At 49.0% G+C, this 22,369-nt stretch overlaps 4 protein-coding genes across 13 annotated transcripts in view; 2 read left to right on the forward strand and 2 right to left on the reverse strand.

Moving 5' to 3' along the window:
* Positions 1-10,775, forward strand: part of RHBDF1 (rhomboid 5 homolog 1) — a 37,934-nt gene extending 27,159 nt beyond the window's left edge. For all 6 annotated transcript variants that reach the window (XM_040575222.1, XM_040575221.1, XM_040575225.1 and 3 more), the window contains 13 exons: positions 70-192; positions 355-515; positions 2,857-3,108; positions 3,706-3,817; positions 4,693-4,767; positions 5,359-5,520; positions 5,634-5,734; positions 6,466-6,529; positions 6,999-7,093; positions 8,059-8,134; positions 8,660-8,760; positions 9,026-9,179; positions 10,015-10,775. In XM_040575222.1, the coding sequence (XP_040431156.1) occupies positions 70-192; positions 355-515; positions 2,857-3,108; positions 3,706-3,817; positions 4,693-4,767; positions 5,359-5,520; positions 5,634-5,734; positions 6,466-6,529; positions 6,999-7,093; positions 8,059-8,134; positions 8,660-8,760; positions 9,026-9,179; positions 10,015-10,434 (1,896 nt within the window). In that variant the 3' untranslated portion in view covers positions 10,435-10,775. The remainder of the gene's footprint in view (positions 1-69; positions 193-354; positions 516-2,856; positions 3,109-3,705; positions 3,818-4,692; positions 4,768-5,358; positions 5,521-5,633; positions 5,735-6,465; positions 6,530-6,998; positions 7,094-8,058; positions 8,135-8,659; positions 8,761-9,025; positions 9,180-10,014) is intronic.
* A 466-nt stretch (positions 10,776-11,241) lies between these two features.
* SNRNP25 (small nuclear ribonucleoprotein U11/U12 subunit 25) lies at positions 11,242-14,833 on the reverse strand. 2 transcript variants are annotated; one of them, XR_005824715.1, is made up of 7 exons: positions 14,695-14,833; positions 14,509-14,599; positions 14,302-14,407; positions 14,145-14,219; positions 12,775-12,837; positions 12,245-12,362; positions 11,242-11,443 (listed from the first exon to the last, which is right to left on the reverse strand). XR_005824715.1 is itself a non-coding variant. In XM_040575226.1 (6 exons), the coding sequence occupies exons 1-5, from the start codon at positions 14,800-14,802 to the stop codon at positions 12,783-12,785; spliced, it is 435 nt and encodes a 144-aa protein (XP_040431160.1). In that variant the 5' UTR covers positions 14,803-14,833; the 3' UTR covers positions 11,242-11,443; positions 12,775-12,782. The 2 variants fall into 2 exon arrangements, 1 of the variants encoding a protein (XP_040431160.1); XM_040575226.1 differs by lacking the exon at positions 12,245-12,362.
* Positions 14,818-15,463, forward strand: POLR3K (RNA polymerase III subunit K). The gene is made up of 3 exons (XM_040575227.1): positions 14,818-14,953; positions 15,057-15,144; positions 15,224-15,463. Exons 1-3 carry the CDS (start codon positions 14,843-14,845, stop codon positions 15,349-15,351), a joined length of 327 nt encoding a protein of 108 aa, XP_040431161.1. The 5' UTR covers positions 14,818-14,842; the 3' UTR covers positions 15,352-15,463.
* A 649-nt stretch (positions 15,464-16,112) lies between these two features.
* The window catches only part of GTF3C1 (general transcription factor IIIC subunit 1), a 47,823-nt gene continuing 41,566 nt past the window's right edge, over positions 16,113-22,369 (reverse strand). For all 4 annotated transcript variants that reach the window (XM_040575212.1, XM_040575213.1, XM_040575211.1 and 1 more), the window contains 4 exons: positions 21,310-21,970; positions 19,163-19,202; positions 17,997-18,189; positions 16,113-16,552 (listed from right to left, as the gene is read on the reverse strand). In XM_040575212.1, coding sequence (XP_040431146.1) covers positions 16,331-16,552; positions 17,997-18,189; positions 19,163-19,202; positions 21,310-21,970 — 1,116 coding nt within the window. In that variant the 3' untranslated portion in view covers positions 16,113-16,330. The remainder of the gene's footprint in view (positions 16,553-17,996; positions 18,190-19,162; positions 19,203-21,309; positions 21,971-22,369) is intronic.

Below are 22,369 nucleotides of genomic sequence, written 5' to 3' on the forward strand. Positions count from 1 at the left end.
AGGTGACACTGCATGTGCCTGGGGCTCAGGTTTCTGGCAGTGATCTGATGCCACTCTCGCTGGCTACAGGGGCGCTCCGTGAAGGACAGCACACTGAGGAGGGCTCAGCGGCGCAGCTTCACCCCGGCAAGTTTCCTGGAGGAGGACACGGTGGATTTCCCAGATGAGCTCGACACTTCTTTCTTTGCTCGGGTGAGAGGCAGGACGCCGATGTGGCACTGGCTCCAGAGACAGCATGAGGCTGTAGCTCTGGCACGGCTGTATGTTGCAGAGGGTGGTGCTGCTTTCTCCAGGGGCTGGTGTCTCAAATGTGATACTCACCCCTTCTGATGGGACTTCTGTGTCTTTGCCCAGGAAGGAGTCCTTCATGAGGAGCTCTCTACGTATCCAGATGAGGTGTTCGAGTCGCCATCAGAAGCTGCAGTCAAAGATGCTGAGGTGAAACCTCTGGATCAGACAGATCTCACAGGAGGTGCCTTGGACAAAAATGAGCTTGAAAGAAGCCACTTGCTACTGTGAGTATTTTCTTGGAAGCCACCAAAGCCTAATGTGGGGTGGTGGCCAACCCATTCAGAGTGGGACCTTCAGTGCTAGGCAGCTGGTGGGGCAAGACCATTGCTTCCTGCATGAGGGAAGGCAGGATCTGAGTGCTACAGGTGTTCGGAGCAGAGCTCAAAGAACAGAACAGTGGTGGGTTTTCTTTAAGCCCAGCTTGCTTCTCTTGATATTTTGGGTGAGTGACCACCTACCCCAGCTACCCATGAAAAGTGACTCTGAGGCCACCTGTCCAGCAACTTTCCACACCGATGTGATGTGTTCTGTAGGCTGTATCATGCCTTGGGGAAACAAAAGACACCAAATCAGCTGAGGATGCTGGGGGCCCAGCCTTCAGCTACGGAGAATACAGCAAAGATGAGAAACCTGTTGCTACAGACACCGGGAACTGTTGTCTAACTCCAAGGAGTGGTGTGAAGCATTGCTGAGTGTCAAGCTGGGCTACATTCCTCACTTGAAACCAGAGAAAGGTGTGGCACTGATGCCGAGAGCCTTACAAATATGTGGGTGGTACTGTACTGTATGCCGAGATTTTTTCCACCTGAGTAACTGGTACTGAGTAATTGCTCTGTGTCGTTTCCGAGTCAGCTCTGGCTTAGCTGGCAGCTCACCCCAGCAGAGAGCTCTGCTGGGTGTGAACATGTAGCAGACAGGGAGGTCCTTGTGGTTCTGCTGCTCACAGCCCATCTTGCTCTGTTGGTGCTTTCCTTCAAGTGTTTCCAAGAACTTGACTCACTCTTAATGTAAGTAGAAGCAACAAATGGTGTGAGCTTGTTGGCTTTCCTTTGAGATGGTCTCAGTCTTTTTGGCTCCATTCGTATCTCCTCAAATAGTTTTATTTATTGAGGAAAATAACACTTCTTTCACACTTCAGAAAACGACATCAGAATTGCAGTCAGGTGTCCTTTTAGGTGATCAGGTGTTTATTCTGGCATAGGCTGATAGCCCAGCACTGGAAATACTGGGAAAAAACGTATTGGTAATGCAGAAACTACTCTAACCTAATCCTGTTGCTTGTCCATACTTCAAAGATGTCTTGACCTCTCCAGGATGCTCTGGTGATCTTTCAGAAAAAAAGATGGTCAATTGGTTTCTCTGACCACTTTTGACAACCATTGTCTTTGTGCAGACAGGATCATTTAGGATACCAGGGAAATTATCTGTAGAGATTAGAGCACATGTAGGGGACATGCTTATCACGTGGCAGTGAGCAAGAGTGAAATGGTAGGTAGTATTTTTGTGTGTGTGTGTGTGTGTGCGCGCCAGGTTCTCAGTGCTGCATACCTGAACTCCAGACTGCTCTTTAAGAGCAATGAAATACAAAAAGCATCTGAAGATTGTGCAGACTTCCAGAGCAGGTGCTCTTCATCAGTAGCTTGTGCAACCTCATTCATTGCATACTTTATTTTGGTAAAAAAAACATTCCTTTAGACAGGGATGCCTGGGATTTTTGTGTTGTTGAAGCCTGGTTTTGTTTTTCTCCCGAGAAATGCATGCATCAGTGCAAATAGAGGGAAGAATGGAAGACAGGTCTGGAGAGGTAACTGTCTTAGTCTTGGATTCCTGCTCTTCTCCTCTGTCTGGTTTAATGGGCATGGGGTTTTGACTTGCCAGTCTGATCGCAGTAAAGTACTTCAAGGGTGGGGATTTCCACTGCTGGGCTAAACTGCACTTCCATTTTGTAGCAGAGAGCAGAGTGAGAGGAATGAAGTAGAAGAGGAAGTAGACTTTTATGAGGGTTAAAGCAGGGTCTTTGGGCTGCTGACCCTGGAGATGCTGAGGGTGTAGTTGCAGATACAGCACATGGCTTCCGTTCCTCTCCATCTGTTTTGCAGATAGGATACTTCTTAGTCAAAGATTAAGTTGAGGTTGCAAGAGGTGGTCAAAATCATCACAGAATGCTGTTCTTGCTCCCTGATGCAGTATCGATGCTGGGAGGTTGGAAACCTTGTCTCCCCAAAATGAAAAGCTCAGTGACGCCTGGCCAGAGCCTCCCTAATTTAACTGGTTGCTGAGATAATTCTTTAAAGCTATGAGAGCTCCTCATTGGTGGGGCTCAGTTTGGCACAGCTACCTTGTGCCACCTTCTGTGCATCGTCCCGCGCTTTTGTCAGCTGGGCCTTTGTAACACTTGGAAAAACAACTTCTACTTCAGAGCACCTTGCTTGCCATCAGCTGCTGTTCAGCCCAGCTGTGGTGGGACAGACACAAGGTCTGCTGCCACCAAAAACCAGAGAAGCGCTGGTCCCCGTTACTGTGCCATAGAGAAGGAAACCATTGTTGTCCCACTTTTTATTCCAGCCCACTGGAGCGAGGCTGGAGGAAGCAAAAGGACGGGGGCCTGGCACAGCCCAAGGTCCGCTTGCGGCAGGAGGTGGTGAGTGTCAGCCCACAGAAGCGTGGCCAGCGCATTGCTGTCCCTGTCAGGAAGCTTTTTGCCAAGGAGAAGCGGCCATATGGCCTGGGGATGGTGGGGAAGCTGACAAACCGGACATATCGCAAGCGCATCGACAGCTACGTGAAGCGGCAGATTGAGGACATGGATGATCACAGGTAAGAGCTGCAGTCATAGAAGGGTTCCCGATACAACTAGCAAGGGAGTGAGTGCCATTGCCTCTGGGTGACTCAGGGAACTGCCTGGGAGTGATGGGGTGAAACCTGTGGCTTGAGACCCCCTAGTCTGTATCCCTGAAGCACAGCACTAAACTGCAGCTGACAGCAGCATGTTAGCATCACTGTGCACTGGGAGTGTACCCTACTCCTCCTGTTGCTTTGGGCATCTGTGTCTCTTCCCCACCACTACTGTCCTGTTATGAGCAAGAAGGCTCAGGTATTCATGCCTCTCATCATTTCCCTAAAGTCATTATTTCAGCACATGGCACATTTTGGCATCAGGCTTGTGTGTTCATGGATGGCGTTCTTGGCAAAGAGTGGCTTGCTCAGTGTTGTGGGGTAGTCAGAGCAAACAGGGGCTGTCTGCCAGCAAGATCGTTGCCCCCAGTCTTGTGCATCCCTAGATGATCTTGGTCCTGTTCCCCAGAGTCTGCCAAGGTACCTAGGAAAAATCAGAAGCTTTTCTCCTGTGCTCTGTGAGTAGATGTAACGTGCCTGGATTTCTGCCTCTGATCTTTTCCCTTTACCTCCATCCAGGCCTTTCTTCACATACTGGGTCACCTTTGTGCATTCACTCATCACCATCCTCGCTGTGTGCATCTATGGTATTGCCCCTGTGGGGTTCTCACAACACGAAACTGTTGATTCAGTAAGTAAATCACCCTGACATGCCTGGAGTGTGATTGTGTCTTGGCCTTCTGCTGCTGGTTCTGTGTCAGTCCTCAGCACAATGGCTACTTGTCTGAGGCTTGCCTCTGGGCCTGCATGCAGCATCTCTGTGAGCCCTTGTGCTGCCTGCTGTCCCTGCTGCAGCCACATTGCTCTTGACATTGAGCTCTTTCAGATGGGCGTTTGACACAAAGCATGGTGGGCTCTTCACAGGTTCTGCTTGTGTCTGTGCTGAGACCCCTTTTGAGCAACTTATTCCCCTCCTGCTGGAGACCAGAAGGATGTTCGTGGTAGGGAAATATTTCAAACCTGAGTTAAGTTTTTGCAACAGCTTCAGGATTTTGCTTCTTTCAGGAGCAAAACTGACCTGTCTGACTTCGTGAGCTTTGAAGCTGTTTGTAGACTTCCCACAAGTTGTCAAAGGTCTCTCTCTGAGATACACATCTCTGTAGTGCCGTATCCCTGCTCCATGCGGGGGATGTCCTGGATTACTTCTCACCTACAAGTCTGACAGCTTTCAGAGCACTGTCACCAGCATCTGGACCTGCATTGCTGGCAGCTGCTGCTTATGTTTCTGAGTTGTGTGAAGCTTTCTGCAGGACCTCAGCCATCCTTGGGAGAGTGTGGATTTTCCTGAAAGTTGAAGTAGCCAGATAGACTATTTCAGTGAAATCTTTAAAAGAAGGTGCCCAGACCTGCTATCCTGCAAAAGACCAGTTTGAGAGAACTGTATACCCAGTCATTTGCTGTGGGGATTCCTGCTCCTCCTGGGAGCTGTTTTCACCAGTCTCTGCTGCTTGCCCTGCTGCTCCTGCAGGCAAGAGCTCATGGGGCTCTCACTTTCTCTCCTTGCAGGTCTTGCGAAACAGAGGAGTTTACGAAAATGTCAAATATGTTCAGCAGGAAAACTTCTGGATTGGCCCCAGCTCAGTGAGTGTCATTGGCTGGGACTTTTGGTGGGCTGTCAGGGGGATACATCCATGTCTAGAGCCGTGCCACCCCACAGACCAGGGCCCTCTGCTGCTTGGGACCAGGTGCTAGCAGCTGCCGCTGGCTGGACTTCCTGCAGGACCCTGCTGTCCCAGGCAGGGTGCAGCAGTGCTCCCTGCCTCAGCTGCCCTGGAGAATGGGCTACTGGGAGGCTGCGATGGACATTGACACTCCTGCTTTGCACCCTGTTCTGATGAAGCCAAGCACTGGGCTTGAAGAGAAATTGCAGGAGTTACATGGGGTGTGACAGCTTTCATAGTGCCATTCCCCTGGGAAAGGCTGTAATGTCCCAAAGCTTCCTTTCCCAGCCCCAGCACTGGCCTTTCTGGGGCCATGGGCAGGGAAGTCCCTGGATTCTTGTTCTGGGCTCACTTCTTTGTGGCAAATATTGAGAATATGCCTGATGCGTGTTGAACATCATTATGCAGGTCTTGTCCCTGGCCCTGATGGGAGTCCACCCCCAGCCTGCTCTGTCCTGATCAGTCCTTGCCTGCACCTTGCTTGAGCTGAACTTTTCCATCTCTCTGCCAGGAGGCCCTGATCCACCTGGGGGCCAAGTTCTCACCATGCATGAGGCAGGACCAGCAAGTGCACAGCTTCATCAAGGCAAAGCGGGAGAAGGAGAAGCACTCTGCTTGCTGTGTGCGAAATGACAAGTCAGGCTGCGTGCAGACCTCAGAGGAGGAGTGCTCAGTGAGTGTGGTGGTCCCTTTGCTGCTGTTCCTGCAGGCTCAGGGCCATTTCTGCTGATGCTTTCTCTGTCCCTGGGCTACACAGTGACACCTCTCCTCTCCCCTCTCCTGCAGTCCACCCTGGCTGTGTGGGTGAAGTGGCCCCACCACCCCAGCACACCGATGCTGGCAGGAAGCAAGAGGCAGTTTGGGTCAGTTTGTCATCAGGACCCCAGGTAGGTCCTGTTGAGCCCAGCTGCCGACCTGGGCACACCAGGGCTGCTGTGAAAGTAGAGTCAGAGTTCCCAGACTAGTTCCGTGATGGACAGGGCAGCAGCTAGTCTGGAGACCATGAGATGTGTGGACTGTGATGTCCTTGCCTGCCCTGATGGCTGCAAGGGAGGCTGAGACAGCTCCCTCCTCTGGAGCCTCCCAGAGTATGCTCATACCTGTGTTCCCCCCATCTCTTGTTGGCTGACCATCTCCACAGTGGTTTGTTCTGAGCTGTGGGTTCTTTTCCTGTCCCTCTCCTCCTCACCTGCTCCCCCTGCTCCCCGCACAGGCTCCCTTCCTGGGAGCTGTGTTCCCAGCACAACTCTCCTGCAAAGCCCTGGGTGCCACAGCATACACTTGCCCTTGGTCACCATGGGCTGGTGCAGGGCTGAGACCAACTCAGTGCCCATGTCTGGGGTTGTGTCCACCTGGAAAGGAGCCAGGCAGCCTCCAGTATGTTGCTGGGCAGTTGCCTGCTCTCTGACGGCTGCCTTTGTGCTGAAGCCATGAACTCTGCTCGCTGGAAGCAAGCTGTGGCTTTAATCAGCACAGCCTTGGCTGACCTGATATAGTGCGTTACCACCCCTGCCAGGGACAGAAGGGACCTGTGGGAGTGTAGCCTGGGGTGCAGGGACAGCGTGGTGTACTGGGGAATGTCATTTCTGTGGGTGATCTTTGCTTCCTGTTGCTGCAGAGTGTGCGAGCAGCCAGCATCAATGGAGCCACATGAGTGGCCGGACGACATCACCAAATGGCCGGTGAGCATCACTGGTGGCACAGGGCCTGTGCTGGCATATGGCATTTCCACCCCACTGTTCAGAGCCACAGCACTGCTGTTGGAAGCAGTATCTGCTGCAGCCTCCTGCTCGTTGTCACAACCACCAGGTCAGGGCAGCAGTTGCTTTGTCAAGCCAAGGCTTGAAGCCCTCCAGCTCCAAAAGTTCCCCCTGCACCAGCTAAAGTCCTGAGCCCTGCCAGGGTAATAGGATGACGGAGACTGACTCAGTCTAGGAGCTGTTTTGGTTGCTTGGCAGGGAGGGGAGAAGGTGTTGATTTAGGCTCCAACAGCTCAGGCAGATGGGGTGTCAGGCACCATCTTGCTATCAGACGAAGGCCTCAGGAGGCTGTGTCTGTGGGACTGGCTTCTTCCCAAGTGGCTGTTTTGACCTTACCCAGGCAGCAAGCAAAATCGTGACTGTCTAACTGAAGCCTATTGTCATTTTCCAGATATGCACAAAAAACAGTGCTGGAAATTATACAAACCACCTTCACATGGACTGTGTGATTACAGGCCGGCCCTGCTGCATTGGGACCAAAGGAAGGTAACGAGTTTTACCTATATGGAGAGGGGCTGGGTAGCGGGGTGAGAAACAGGGGTCCCTTTTGGGGTTGTAGACAAAGCCATTTGTCCTCCTGCTTCCTGCATGCAGCCCAGAGCCCTGCTGGGAAGGGGAGCCCAACCGGATCTCCCAGACAGAGCAGGACTCGGACAAGCGCAGGATAACAGCCAGCCTGATTCTTTGGTGTGGCAGGATATCTCATTCAAATGATCCTGCAGTTTGGAGGGACTCAAAGCCCTGGGAATTAAATATTTCTTTTGGGGAGTTCAGTGCTTTTCCTTGGGAATGGCCAGCGTGTTCCTAACAGCTACATTGGCCCAGCTTGGTACCTCTGAGCATTCAAGGAGCTGTCAGGAAATGACCAACTGTGGGGTTTGCCAAGGAGGAAGATGTTCTTCCTCATGTTGCTTTTCAGCTTAAGTAGTTGACTAGTGCTTGGACATGGCTTTCCCTGCTGGGAAGAAAAATCAGTGCTGCCCCAAGGGGTTTCTCTGTCCCAAAAGTCACGGCAGGACACTCTTGGCTTAGCCCCTGCCTTCCTACGCTGTCAGCGACTGAGGCACAGGACTCCTAAGCCCAAGAGACACAAATTCCACAACCCCCAGTGTTTCTTTCTCAGCTGTAAATAGCTCAGCTTCAGTACTTATTTTGGAACCCTTGTATGCAGGGCATTAATCTAGGGGGGGAGGAAGCAGGGGGTGACTGAGACTTGTGTTTGGGAGAGGAGCGGGGGGGGAAGTGGCAGGTACGAAGAGTGGCGTCTGACTGAAATGGGAATGCATTAGTGCACCCGTTGTAGAGATGCTACAGCATGTCAAGGGCTGCATCAGTTCTCATCGACAGATTTGGGATGAGATGAGGAGGAGTGGGTGTCCAGGGACGACACTGTGTCTTCCACACGACTGTGACCAGTCATTTCTCATTTTGATTACCTGTGCTTCTTCCAGGTGTGAAATAACTTCCCGAGAGTATTGTGAATTTATGCGGGGCTATTTCCATGAGGAGGCAACGCTTTGCTCTCAGGTAAGTGCAGGCTGGGGTTTTGTATGGCCACTCCTATTCCTCTTAAAAGCTTGGCAAGATTTGGGAGCGACTGTGGCAGTATGGGTGGGAGTCTTGTGTTCTGCCCTTAGGCTGAGTCCCACCCTGAGCCCAGGGGAAGTTGCTGATCCAGAATGTAGTGGCAGAGCTAGTTGCATCCGTCCTTTTTGGGAGACCAGTTTAGAACTTGGGGCTGGTAGCCACAAAAGCCCAGCACAGGACCACTGTAAAAGCAGTGGGTGAATGCAACCTTCCTGCTCCATGGGTGAGCAAATGGGGATGTATGTTGTACGTGTGTTGAGGTGATAAATAAGGGCCTAATTCTGCAATAAGTAATGGGTGGGGTCATGTGAATTGGTGTCAGAGACAAGTGTTGGGACTTGATATAGCAGGGAAGGGAAAGGAGAACCCCTTTTTCAGAGTTAGCTGCAGTCTCTGACTTTGGTAACTGGCTGTGCTGGGTGGTGCTGGCTGGCACACCTCGTGACCCCTCTTTTGCTGCCCTAGGTTCACTGCATGGATGATGTCTGCGGGCTCCTCCCTTTCCTAAATCCAGAAGTCCCTGACCAGTTCTACCGCCTCTGGCTGTCGCTTTTCCTACATGCTGGGTAAACACAGGTGCAAAACTTCCAGTGGGGGGAACCATGGGATTGCCTTGAGGGTTGTTCTAGCGGTTTCTTCCCTGGGGGACAGTGGGGGGCTGAGTTTTTGTCCCTGCTGAGGTTTATCAGGCTGCATTTGGTGGGAGGGATATTAAGAGGCATGGGCCAGATCAGGTGCTTTCAACAAGACTCGGCAGAGAAGACAAATGAGCTGAGCACATTGGGGAATTCAGTGGCTGCTGCTTCAGCTCCTGTACTCTGAATTTGGCAGGATCCTGCACTGTCTGGTTTCAGTCTGTTTCCAAATGACGATCCTGCGGGACCTAGAGAAGCTGGCAGGATGGCATCGCATCTCTATCATCTACCTGCTCAGTGGCATCACTGGGAACCTTGCCAGTGCTATATTTCTACCCTACAGAGCAGAGGTGGGTCTCCTACAGACTAGGGTCCTGGCAACTTGCCCTGAATACAAGTCTCTTCATACCTGTGCCTCTCTGGCAGAGGCAGAGAAACCAGAGCTGCGCTTATCTCTGCAGCATGTGGATTGTACAGATTTTTAGCTAGAAGTCAGTACCACACCGTCATCTAGCTGCCAAGCGGTAACATCCCCCAGAGTACCCTGGGCTTTCCAAGTGACTGACCCATTCTGGCCATGGGAAGATGGCTGCCTCTTGCAATGAACTGGGGGTGTTGACCAGATGATGAGGCCCGTGGTAGGCTGGGAGTTAAGATTTGTAGCTGGTGCCAGAGACCTTCCACATGCAAGTGGCAGGTAGGAGAGGGTGTGGGCTAAGACCACAGCTTGCCTTTCCCACAGATGGTCCAGGACTGTCCCTGACCACATTCCACAGCTGGAGAAGTCCGATGTGACCATCGGCTTCACTTCAGAAAGCTGCATGGGTTGGACCTGGAGGACCATCTTCCAGGTCCTTCAATAAGGAAGAGTGCATGGTGGGTGAGGGGACCAAGGAGATGGCCTTTAAAGACCTCTCCACTCTGGTGACTCAAACCAGATTCACCGTCCTTAAAATGAAAATCTGTTCTGGCCATTGATGGCCTCACACCTACCTTGGTCCTCGTGTCAAACCAGGCCTTGAACCCCATTGTCAGGATGAAGTCTCACGCTGCGGCATCTCTTTCCCAAGTAACACTGAACAAGGAGTTGGTTGAATGATAAGTAACTGTAATGGCTGGAGCTGGCTGCAGAAGCCAGGCAAATGGCATGTGCCTGATGTTACTTGTAATGCTCTTCTTCTGCAGGTTGGCCCTGCAGGATCCCAGTTTGGGATTCTGGCCTGTCTCTTTGTGGAGCTCTTCCAGAGCTGGCAAATCCTGGCACGCCCATGGAGGGCCTTCTTCAAGCTGCTGGCTGTGGTGCTCTTTCTTTTTGCCTTTGGCCTCCTGCCTTGGATCGATAATTTTGCTCACATTTCAGGATTCATCAGCGGTTTCTTCCTGTCCTTTGCCTTCCTGCCCTACATTAGCTTTGGGAAGTTTGATTTATATAGGAAGCGATGCCAAATTATAGTTTTCCAGCTCATCTTCATTGCACTCTTCTCAGGACTTGTGATTCTATTCTATTTCTACCCCATCAAGTGTGAGTGGTGTGAGTTCCTTACTTGTATACCATTCACAGACAAATTCTGCGAGAAATACGACCTGGATGCACAGCTCCACTGAAAGGCAAAGACGGGCTTCTCGAGCAGGCACTGGAGATGGACTGTCTTTGCATTTGCTGTGCTAGTTCCATATGGACAAAGCTTCTAATCCAATGACACTTCTAACCCTGCCCGTGGTTAATTTAAACTGTCTCTTTAGCACTCGGCAGGCATGTTTTGCCTTATCTCAGAAGACTGAACAGAAAGTTTGTGCCTTGTTCAATTGTATTGAACCTTTTCTGCTGCCATTATTTTTATTACACTAGTTTCAATACTACATTTTTAACCAGAGTTATTTACTACTGCTGAGGTGGTGATTAAATGGAAAGGTAGCGTTTTAGCTACTGTTAATTGTTTTGCATAGTCTGTGGCTATGTTTGTTGCTTTATTTCACCAATGTTGTTTCACACACCAGTAGGATGCATGCTTTTCTGGCACCCAAAACACCCAGACAGATTTGCTGCTGGAAATCACAGCATCATTAAGGTTTGAAAAGACCTCCACGATCATCTGGTCCAACCATCCCTTAATAATAGTGTCACCCACTAAACCATGTCCCTAACCGCCAGGTCCAACCTTTCCTTAGACACCCTCAGGGACGGGGACTCCACCACCCTCCGGGGGCAACCCGTTCCAATGCCTGACTGCTCTTTCTGAGAAGAAATGTCTCCTCATTTCCAACCTAAACTGCCCCTGGTGCAACTTGGGGCCATTCCCCCTAGCCCTATCGCTAGTTACCTGCGAGAAGACGCCGACCCCCAGCTCCCCACTACCTTTCAGATAGTTGTAGAAAGCACTAAGGAGAGAAATAAGGGCTTTAAACACTTCAGAAAACTAGAGAGCCTCTTTAATCACAGATAGTGCATTCAGCATACAGCTCAGAGGGAAACATTTTGAACAGTGACTGCGAAAACATGTAGGAATTTCTATTCAACTGGAGTTTGCTTCTCTGGGAAATGGTACAGTCTTTTCCTCTAGGAGAGTGCTGGATCCAGTGCCTGGTCATGGTAGAGCTGGATTCTCTGCTGTCTCTATTAAAGAAAGAACATATTTGAAAGTGGCAGTAATAACTACATGACGGGCTCTCTTACATCCACAGTACCAGAAGGATCAACTGCTGCTATAGCTAACTGCTGGGCGTGGGCACTATGGGGTAGACAGAGCTTTTCTGTCATGGCACACACTTCATTACACTGGATGCCACAGATGCGGTAGCACTGAAAGAGGGAAAAAGCTACTGTGGTCACAAAGTGACAGTTTCTAACCCAGCTAGCTGGAGCCACAAAACAAAGAAGTGTTTGGAAAAATTGCAATTACCACTGCTTTTTGGTGACTGTGTTTTTAGGTGATGAGGGGAGACAATTTTAAACATGCTAAGTTTGGGAGTCCTGGCCACCCCTTGTGTTTGTGTGTATCACTGCAGCACGATACCAGAACTACGCTGTGTACTTGGGCTACATACAGGTAAATATACATGCTACTAGTAGTCTTAAATCCATCAGCTGCACAAAAATACTACAGCCAAAAGTTGCCTAGTGCCTTCTGAGAACAACTCAACTGAGCTCAAGGTTTCCATAAGCTGAGAAAATTGAGAAATTGAGAAACAAAAGCTACATGGTACATAAGCAGAGGTGCCTTTTGGTAACTCCTTATAACTTGCAGTAATTGAAGAGAATGGCTCAAAGTACACCCAATGTGAAACAGCAGCAACATTTACTTGTGTTTGTATATGTGCACCCATGGGACACTTCTTTTAACTGCAGGTGCTCTGAAGGGTATAGGAGCATTAGGAGCAGGTGGAAGAAGAGTCACTTGGATATAATGAGACTCACAGGAGGATCAAATGAACTGGATGGTGACAGTCACGTGTAACACAGAGACCTCATCTTCCTAGGCATTAGTTAACAACCTGCCACATTTCTGACAGTGATTTCCAGAGATTCATCAAGTCTAAAAAAAAATAAAATAAAGCAAGGTCCCAGAAGCAGTCATAAGAGCAAACAAAGGAATACCATATTTAAGGATTCTCAAGACACTGGGGGAGCAGAGTCTAAAATGTAATGTAGGGGTTAGAGATGCACCATTGCTAACACTTAAGTATTGCTTCTGCTGCTCCTGATGTGGTTTGTTAACTGAAGTAGCTGAATCATCATTCCCTGCCCTAAGAGAAGCACAAGCAACACAATGAGAATGTGGAAATGGACCAGAGCCAGCATGTGAGCCTAATGTAGCCACGGACGTTCAGGAATGCTCTGCTGTACAGTGGAGAGCAGCACCACAAGCTGCTGTAAGTCTGAATGCTAAGGCCCTGGGAAGACAAAGCTGAAGAACTGGTAGCTTGTAATGGATATTCAGGACTTACCTGACAGGTTACTTTCGAAGTTTCTTAATGAAGCTGACCTCATCCCGGTTTCTGATGCCATACCTGAACAGAGAGTTGTGCTGTTACATGCCAGTTCTCCGGAAACCACAAACTTTGAAATCCTATAGCCTCCTTTTCCCAGGGGAAGATGGAGTCCTAATGTGCTCTACTGCAGGACAGTTTAAAATTCTCACCTGCATAGGCTGAACAGGATCTGATCATCTGCCTTTTTAACTGCAACACCTTCTCAACACAATGTCTTGTCACCCATGGCTCAGTCTTTCAAGGACAGCTTTGATTAGGTAGGGCTGTCTTTCTAGGGACTCTCATTCCTGCTGAGTTTGTAATACTTCAGACAAGCTTTTCTTGCCGGTGTGCATGAGGGCTGATATAACCAACACTTGCTCTATGCAGCAGCTAGAGTACACAGAAGTACCTCCTGCCTCCTTGCCCTGAGAACAGGCACGGAAGCATAGCAGTGGTTTGTCAGTGTTGTTACAAGGATTGTCTCTGATGTGTGGCTGAGCAGGCTTGCCATTCTTTCAACCCTTCTCCATGCCCTTCTACCTTAGCAGCTCTGTCAAACTCTGTGAGGGGGTCTGAGCACTGGCACAGGTTGCCCGCAGAGGTTGTGGAGTCTCTGCTCTTGGAGATACTCAGAACCCAACTGGATGCAGCACTGAGCCACCTGCTCTAGGTTACCATGCTTAAGCAGAGGGCTGGACTAGATGACCTCCAGAGGTCCCTCACCCCATTCTGCGACTTCAAAAGCTCCATCTGATTTCCTCCCTTAGAACACCTTCAATCCCCTCCACCACGTCATGGGGCCTGTGCTCATCTCCTGCTGAGTAGCTGCTCCCACATGCTCCCAGTTCCATTGGAGATGAACTGATGTGCTTCATGTGCACAACACCATGCCTTGCCTTCTATGTGCTCTTCTCCCTTTATCTCTCATTTATGCTTTTTCTCACTAACCTCATCTCTGCAGAATATCTCAGGTGTGAACTTCGTGTTTAGCTGTTGTGCAAAGTTTAGTGTGGCTGGACCAGGGACAATATGTTTGACTGCCTTGCTGTCATCCAAATTGCACAAACACCCTCATCACAGAAAAAACGTGGCTGAAGAATTACCCATGGCTTTCCCGTCATGCAGCTGTCCTCTGCTAGGGATGTGTCCTACCTGCGTGAAGCTCTGCTCCCACCTTGCAATCCATTTTGGAGAACCTGGCTGAGCCGTGGCACAGAGGTGCAAGCCGATCCCTCCCCGTGCTCATGCTTTGAGTACTAGCCCAGTACTTAGCTTGAGTACTTAGCCTGACTAACTAGGCTCATCCGGCCCCCACAGACGCCAGAAGCGACTCGCTCACTTACTCTCTCAGCTTCTTTCTGTCATCTGCCAGTTTCTCTCCAGCGTAGGTTAGGTGGTACGTCCTCCATATGTACTTCCTGGGGAGACAAGAAGGTTAAGCAGGAGCCCCGGGGCCGACCGGGGCAGGGCCGGGCAGCCCCGCGGCGGGGCGCCGCTCACCAGCTGAGGTGCTGGGCGCCGCCCTGCCGCGCCTGCCGCAGCTGGACGTGCCTCCGCAGCGCCTTCTTCAGCTCCAGCACGGTCGCGTTCTGCACCACCACCACGGCTGCGGAGGGGAGAGCCCCGTCAGCGCCCCCTCGGCCGCCGTCCCCGTCCCACACGCAACACCCCCCCCCCCGGCCCGCCGCCCCTCAGCCCCAGACGCACGCATGGTCTCGCCGTCCGCCTTGCAGACGCGCACCGTCATGGCCTGCCCGTACTCCAGCGCCACCTGAGAGCCGATCTCCTCCGGCGTCACCTGCGGGGAGCGAGCGGGCGACGGGGGCCTCAGCCTCAGCCGCGCCGCCCCCGCTCCCTTGTTCCGCTCCCCCGTGCCCCCAGCCCCGGCCCCACCTGCGGCGGGAGGTCGCAGAGCAGCGGGTCCTGCACCAGCCGCGCCAGCGCCGCCTGGAAGAGCTCCAGCACCTCGGCGTGCGCCAGCTCCTCCTCGGCCTCCGCCATCGCCGGGCCGGAAGGGGCGGCGCGAGGCGCGGAACCGGCGATGTTGCTGTTCTGCCCGGCCTGCGGCAACGTGCTGGTGGCCGAGGAGGGGCCGCGGTGCCACCGCTTCGCCTGCACCACCTGCCCCTACGTGCGCAATGTGACGCGGAAGGTGCCGGGGGACGAGGGGGAACCGGGAGCGGGGGGGGGTGTGTGTGGAGAACGGGGGGCGGCCGCGGTCGGCCCGGACCCCGCTGACCGCCGGCGGCCCGCAGGTGACGAGCAGGAAATACCCGCAGCTGAAGGAGGTGGACGACGTCCTGGGCGGCGCCGCGGCCTGGGAGAACGTGGACTCCACCGCAGGTAGGGGTCGTGGGGCGGGCCGGGCCGGGCCGGGCCTGGCCTTGCCTCCCCTCACGGCACCTCGCCCCCCGCCCCACAGAGCCGTGCCCCAAGTGCGAGCACCCCCGCGCCTACTTCATGCAGATCCAGACGCGCTCGGCCGACGAGCCCATGACCACCTTCTACAAGTGCTGCAGCCCCCAGTGCGGCCACCGCTGGAGGGACTGAGTCCTCCGCACACCTCGGGGCCGGCCCAAGCTGAGGGGGCCCCGGCCTGGTCCTGCCCCGGGGCCAGGCTGGCGGCGGCCGCCCTCGCAATAAAGCTGGCGGTGAGTGGAAATACCCGCGTCGTGTGGTGCTTTGAAAGCCGCTGAGGCTGAGACTGCCATGGAGAACTGAAAGAGGAGAGGCCGAGCCAGTGACACGGTGAAAAAATCAGTGTTTAGGAGGTAACTTTAGTTAGCTGAAGCTCTCTAAGAATACTCAGCAAAGGTTAGCGCAGATTCAGCTGCTGTGGAACTGACCCACACACAAAGCAAAGGCAAAATGTTACCACTGGAGCCTTCAGGGGAGACAAAAACAACAGGGGCCTTTTGCCCCACATAGGCAAACCAGAGCAGAAGTTCTGTTTAAAATCTTGCAAAAGCTCGGAAGGATGCATGGAGTCCTTTGGACAGTTAGAGGCCTGGCTTGGCTTTTACAGGAACTTCTTTCAGAGCATAATCAGTACTGCATCCCCAGCTCCAGCAAACGCAACGTGAGCACCTTTGATGTGCAATTAAAAAAAAACAGCTCTTCATAAACACCTCGGCTAATGGCTCACACCCAACTAAAACAGACCATTCATATGGCCGTTGAAGGACGTGAAATGTTATCTTGAAGAGACTGCTTACGATATCTCACTACAAAAAGATCTAAAAAGAATGCCTGCTGAAGAAGCAGTATAGTAACTGAAAAATAATAAAAAACCACTAAAAAAAAGTAGGATGAAGTATTACCTTCATCTTAACATTAAGATTTATTCTCAGCTTAAATGTATTCAAAAGTAAAAAGAATTAAAAAAAAACCACCTGCTTTCTTAAAACAAAACATGATGGAGCACAAATTATATAGTGTTTAATCTGCATTAACACTTGTTCCTAAGGGCTAAACCAGTTTAACACAACTCAAGTTTAGAACTTTTGTACATTTTACTATCTTTTATCTATTATACATGGATAATCTGCACCCATTTATTCCAGTTAACTTCATAGGGGAACACTCTTCCCAGCCTGAGAGTACAGTCTATGGTAGGCTCAAAGTATGTGGTTGGGGTTTCACTCAGTTTGGGATTGTTTATTTGTTCTTCCATAACTGGCTTAGAGAAGAGAGACACCAGGGATGGCTTTTTCATGTGGAATCGTCTGATGCAACCAAGAGCTTCAAGACCCTGCAGAAAAAATTCACGCATTTTAGCTTGAGCAGTTGCAAAAACAAACTAAACAACCCACCCACCCCCTCAAATGCTATTCTACATTTAGTGTTCCCAGAAACATTAGGCAATTTGTACCAAGTAGTTTCACTTCCAGCCCACAGGAGGACACGGGGATGGCAAAGTTTACTGCACACCAAAGAAAGTTCAGGTAGCTGGATATACCCTCATTTGTCATTTTGCTCATCAGCTACTGTATCTCTTGAGGATAAAAGCCTTTCAGCACAGCAGTTGATGTCTGGATACTAAGAACACACTTTCAATGACAGCTCTCAGAGTTACACATTGGAGCTGGTATAAATGTACCAGGATTCTGAGTCAGCTCTTGTTAATGGGTAGGCATTTGCTCCCACAGCAACACCCAACAAGGCAGTCTGTGTGCTGTATGTGCTGAAAATACCTGCTGCATATTCAGGGATCTTATGCAGGGAAGCATTTGGATCTACTAGCACTTGGTATAATACTACAGATAGAATATATATATGTGTGTGTATAGAATATATATAGCTCTGTATATGGTTTCAAAACCAGTTCTCACCAGATTTATTAGTAATGAAGTTAGATTCAAAGTTCTCCAGTCTGTAAAAAACACACGTAACTCTTTGATTTTAATTCAAGTTGCCTAGGAATTTGTATTGCTCTCCCACACGTGCAATGTCCGACCAATGTGCATTGCACACTTAAACCTGTTCGCGGCTGCTCTGCCTGTCTCCTGATCCCAACTAATTGCCAACAGAAATTTTGCCGTGGCACAGGACATAGGGGCATGCTGTGCTGGATGGAACACCTACAAGGCAGGATGGTTAGTCAGTGCATGATCGGTAGTGTATACAACTTGCATTGTTACCAAAATGTCTTTGGACATGCCACATATGACATACATACACTTGAATATTCATTTCCATTGTTAAACAGGGGAAGTCACGCTTATGGAAGCAACTATAATATTACTGCTATACTTAAGATTTTGAATCATCTTAGAAAAAAATCAAGGTTTCAATTGCAAAGTAGCAGTGGTGGTGATCCCATGTCTAGATGTGGAGAAAAAAACAAATTTTCTTGCCATGTATTGTTTTACAATTAAGGATGTATGCCATCAAACAGGCTTATAAAACAGAAGGTCTTATTTACAGTAGTTTTTAAACACATTTCTTCAGAAAGCTAAAATTGTTACATCAGTAACAGTAAATCCAAGGACAGGTAAAGCAGGCTTCTTTCTATTCTTACTGTGAGCAGTAAATTCCTCTGGCTTTGGTTAGTTTGCACTAATGGGAGAAGATGGTTTTTCATGGTTCATTCACAGTTGTCACCCATTTTGCTGGGACTTCAAGCGAAGTAGGTGCTGACTCTTACTGCAGAAGCCTAACCGAACTGAGGTTCACACAGCTGATGGTTCACATACCTGCAGTATCTCCGAGACGGCAACAGGCTGCAGTACCCCCATATAATGCTGCAGCAGCAGGTCTTCTGTTATGCCTGGTTTTGTCATGATGTGATAGAGCACAGCTTCCATCATTCCCTTACATACAGGTTTATTTAGATTCCCATCCACAATCCTCCATGGTCTCCCAATGAAGCAGACATTCTCACAGGCCCTGCAAAAGACAGTTCAAGTTCAGCTCTGCCAGCTGCTATTTTGAATGCAAACTGCTGGCTGCATCATGATGCCTCTTCCATCTCCCTATACTGGCAGCCAAGGCAGAATGCTTGCAGGTTTATCTTTGTCTAGTGATTGTGTGCAATTGTAACCAACCCTGTCCTTAGTTCTTACTAGGTTTTCCCAAAAATAATTAGCTAGATTTTCCATCATCACAACTTCCATGTAACAGTGACCGGCCCCAAAGTGAACACAGTCTCACCAGCACTGCTTACAAGGGGACAGTCACTTCCCTAGTCCTGTTAGGGAACAGTCTACACTATTTCTGATACAAGCCAGGATGCTGTTGGCCTTCTTGGCCTCCTGGGCACACTGCTGACTCATTCAGCTGGAGGTCGACCAGCAGCGCCAAGTCCTTTTCTGCTGGGCAGCTTTCCAGCCACTCTTCCCCCAGCCTGTACCCACTGCATGGGGTTGTTGTGACCCAAGTGCAGGACCCAGCACATCACTGATGATCAGCAAAGTTTTGTTTCACTTGTTTGTTTGCATTATTTCTATTATCCTCCAAAAGTTGCCAAAGACTTGCTTTGATCTGCAACATACAGCAATGATACTCAGACAGGAAACCGAATTGCTCGTTTTTAGCATTTTGGATGCAAAGGCTGGACCCTGCATTGTAATTCACACTTTCCATATTGCGGAGTTTCCACGTGGCCAGGAAAGGCATAGAGAAGCTGAGACTCACTGACACTGGACTTGTGAATTAAAATTCCTGTTTTTCCTCTGATATTGGAGAGCACACATATGAACACATCAACATTAACAAGAACAATGGAGGAAAACATGGGGCTCATCTTCAGCGCTCTCGATCCATCACAACATAAAGCTAAGGTCTCCAAAGCATTTGCTTTCAGAAGTTATTTTAGTAATGATAACTGTTCAGCTATTCTGCAGACATCTCTGTTACTCACCTGTCCTTAGCTGCCTGGGATAAATCTGTCATAGAACTGTCTGAAAAGAAAACAAACATGTAGTTTTTAAATTAATTAGCCCAAATTTTATCTGGTAGAAGGAAAGTAAAAGGCAGCTAAGCTGTAAAAGACAATGGCTTATGCTAGAAAATAACAGAATCAAACTAAGTGGTGTGTTGTTCTCTGTTGCATGGGGAGTACCACGATTCCACTCTGCCTTTATCTGCCTGCAGCACAGCCCTTCTTCCACACTTGTTCTCACAACCACATCTGTCTGCTCCAGCCACACTTTTCATGGTTTTATTCCAAAATCATAGCAAGAAGTTTTATCACTAGAAGTCTTATTACACGGCTGAACAGATGATTCTATGTACTGAAAGAACAAAGTTTCACCCTATGCTGGGTCTCAGCTTGCAAGTGTTCACATGGGTTTGGGTTTGTTTAAATTTTATGCCACTGCTGGTCATACTGAAGTTGATCAGCCATCCGAGTAACTGTAGACTTAGGACTTGAGAATGTAAACTCAGGATTTCAGCATGGTTTACTTTCAAAATGAAGGTTGTCACTGCAACTTCCATGATCCATTATGGCATGGGTTTTAATTACATAATTACTTAATGTACATACTTCTACCACACCCAGAGGCTAACAGCTTTGGCATAAGCACATGTAAAGCCTTCAGCTGTGCTTCATCAGTAAGGCTGGTAAGAACTCTGCAGTTGATAACAGCTACAATTTCACCCCTCCTATGTTACAAACAGTAGAAGTTGTTAAATCCAAAATATTATTTTAGCAGTTCTTAACATGAAACTATTAAAGTCTTACGCTACTTAGACAGCCCAGAGTCTGTTTCTTGCAGGAAAGCCCCTATTAAACAATAGTCAACTCCCAGACCCTATGGATCAATCTGCACTGATTCATATGGCAGGCTGCAACTGTAAATGCAGGGTAAGGGCAGATTTTGGCAAAATGCCACATAGACAGCTTGTGATTCAATCTGAAATGAGCTGATAGAAACAAAAACAAAATACCCCGCCCCCCCCATCAACCTACTCAATGTAAATCCTGGCAAAGACTACTAGCTATTAAAAAAAACAACTGGAAATAAAAAGGACAGGAAAATGGAGTCAGATTGGGTCACAAAAGAGGCTATTAATCTTTTCACTGGCATGTCTTGCATTATGGTGAATGGTTTAATGACTTCGCAGCTTTCAGTCACAGGTATTCTAGTTAAAGGTACAACATAGTGCTGTGTTTTCTAGATTTAAAAATGTCTAGCCTTTGGAGTGAAGCCAGAGATGAGAAACTTCAGATCCAAATATGACTTTGGAGAACATTAAGACACTGATTGTCCCATTCTACTCTGCGCTGGTGCGGCCTCACCTCGAGTACTGTGTGCAGTTCTGGGCACCACAGTACAAAAAGGACATGAAACTGTTGGAGAGTGTCCAGAGGAGGACTACAAAGATGGTGAAGGGCCCAGAGGGGAAGACATATGAGGAGCAGCTGAGGTCACTTGGCCTGTTCAGCCTGGAAAAGAGGAGGCTGAGGGGAGACCTCATCGCAGTCTACAGCTTCCTCACAAGGGGGAGTGGAGGGGCAGGCGCCGATCTATTCTCTTTAGTCACCAGTGATAGGACCCAAGGGAATGGAGTCAAGCTGTGACAGGGGAGGTTCAGGTTGGATATCAGGAAGAGGCTCTTCACTGAGACTCCTCAGGGATGTAGTCACGGCACCAAGCCTGTTGGAGTTTAAGAAGCGTTTGGACTGTGCTCTTAGTCATATGGTCTGATTTTTTGGGTAGACCTGTGTGGTGCCAGGAGTTGGACTTGATGATCCTTATGGGTCCCTTCCAACTCGGGATATTCTATGATTCTAAGAAAATGGGTTTCTACGGAAAGCACATTTCTGGACTAGGCATGAACATTCCAGGCACAGGCACAGAAAATAATCTTTCATGTATCTGAAGCCTCTAATACATTCCAGATCAACTAGTGCAGTGCCACTTCGTGAGAAACAAAAACTTCCCTTAGTGGGTATGGCTTCATAAAGGATCAAGTGTTTGCTTATAAAACGGAGCTACCTGTTAGGGATCAGATGACAATGAGCTAGCCTCTATTTCTTGGATGTAGAGCACTCCTACATACCTTTTAAGACCTCTGGGTTCTCCTGTAAGTGGGAAACATCATCACACTGCTCTTTGGCTGAGTGCTCAAGGCTAGGGGTAAGCTTGTTGTGGTCAGTGCTGAAATCATCATTTTCTACTTCCAGCTCTTTGTCCTCAGAACAAGGTTTATCTTGACCCTTGTATGCATCCACATTCACAGTGTCTGGAGTACACAATGGGTGTTCAGCTGTATGTTCTGATTGTCCCACCAGGGAGCCTGATTCTCCATCCATGATCAAAGGGTTCTTCGTGGTAATAGGATCAGTAACATCTGCATCAAAGTTACTTGCACTTGCACTTTTCAAACCACTCTGTGAATCCTGGCAGAGTTGGTTACCGTCTTGAAGGACATAATTTTCAGTCTTGCATCTCTTTCTTGGGGGTTCTTCATCACAGAGATTTTTTGAGTCTGTTTCCAGCTGTTCCTCCTCTTGTGAACATTCCTCTCCCTTCTTTGGTCCTGACAGCAGGCAATCCTGTTGTACATCTGAGAGAGTGGTGTCTGCACCTTGCTGACCAGAATCATCTGGTTTATTCATCAGACATACTGAATGTAATAGCCATGGCTTGGCAAATATAATTGCAACCAGTCGTACAGTATAGCCTCCTACTTCTAAAACCTGCTGCATTTCAATGAGGTCCTATGGGGAAAAAAAAAAAAAAAGGAAAGAAAAAAGATCTCAGGAGCTTACAATGGAAAAAAAAGGCATTATAACTAAGTATAATGGAATTGTCATATTTAAGTAGCAGCTAAGAGGGAGAGCTTAGCAGGATATTCAATTTCTTGTCCTGTTGCACTTAAGTTGAAAAGATGTTGTGTACCTTAAACTTCTTTGAAATTGCAACCCAAGACATTTTCATTCTGCTTAAATTAAGTTAAACTGTAACTGGGAAAGAGTACTTTGCTTCCAGAGGTGAATGCTGACACCTCTAAGTTTCTGAAAAAGTTAATTTCTGTCTTTGAATAACTGCTGCTTTAGATTTTGGCCTTACTAACTATGAGGCAAGATTGCTATCATGCTATTGGTATGTTATCTCCT

Source organism: Cygnus olor, chromosome 15 (genome assembly GCF_009769625.2).
Source record: "Cygnus olor isolate bCygOlo1 chromosome 15, bCygOlo1.pri.v2, whole genome shotgun sequence".
NCBI classification, from domain to species: Eukaryota; Metazoa; Chordata; class Aves; order Anseriformes; family Anatidae; genus Cygnus; species Cygnus olor.

Bases quoted from the DNA above. Each gene is read 5' to 3' on its own strand.
- SNRNP25 (XM_040575226.1), bottom strand. From the start codon at position 14,802: ATGGCGGAGGCCGAGGAGGAGCTGGCGCACGCCGAGGTGCTGGAGCTC. The intron at 14,408-14,508 runs GTGCGTCTGGGG...TCCCCTCCGCAG, and splicing joins GGCGGACGGCGAGACCATGC to CCGTGGTGGTGGTGCAGAAC. The intron at 14,220-14,301 runs GTGAGCGGCGCC...TTGTCTCCCCAG, and splicing joins GGCGCCCAGCACCTCAGCTG to GAAGTACATATGGAGGACGT.
- POLR3K (XM_040575227.1), top strand. From the start codon at position 14,843: ATGTTGCTGTTCTGCCCGGCCTGCGGCAACGTGCTGGTGGCCGAGGAG. The intron at 14,954-15,056 runs GTGCCGGGGGAC...GGCGGCCCGCAG, and splicing joins TGCGCAATGTGACGCGGAAG to GTGACGAGCAGGAAATACCC. The intron at 15,145-15,223 runs GTAGGGGTCGTG...CCCGCCCCACAG, and splicing joins GAACGTGGACTCCACCGCAG to AGCCGTGCCCCAAGTGCGAG.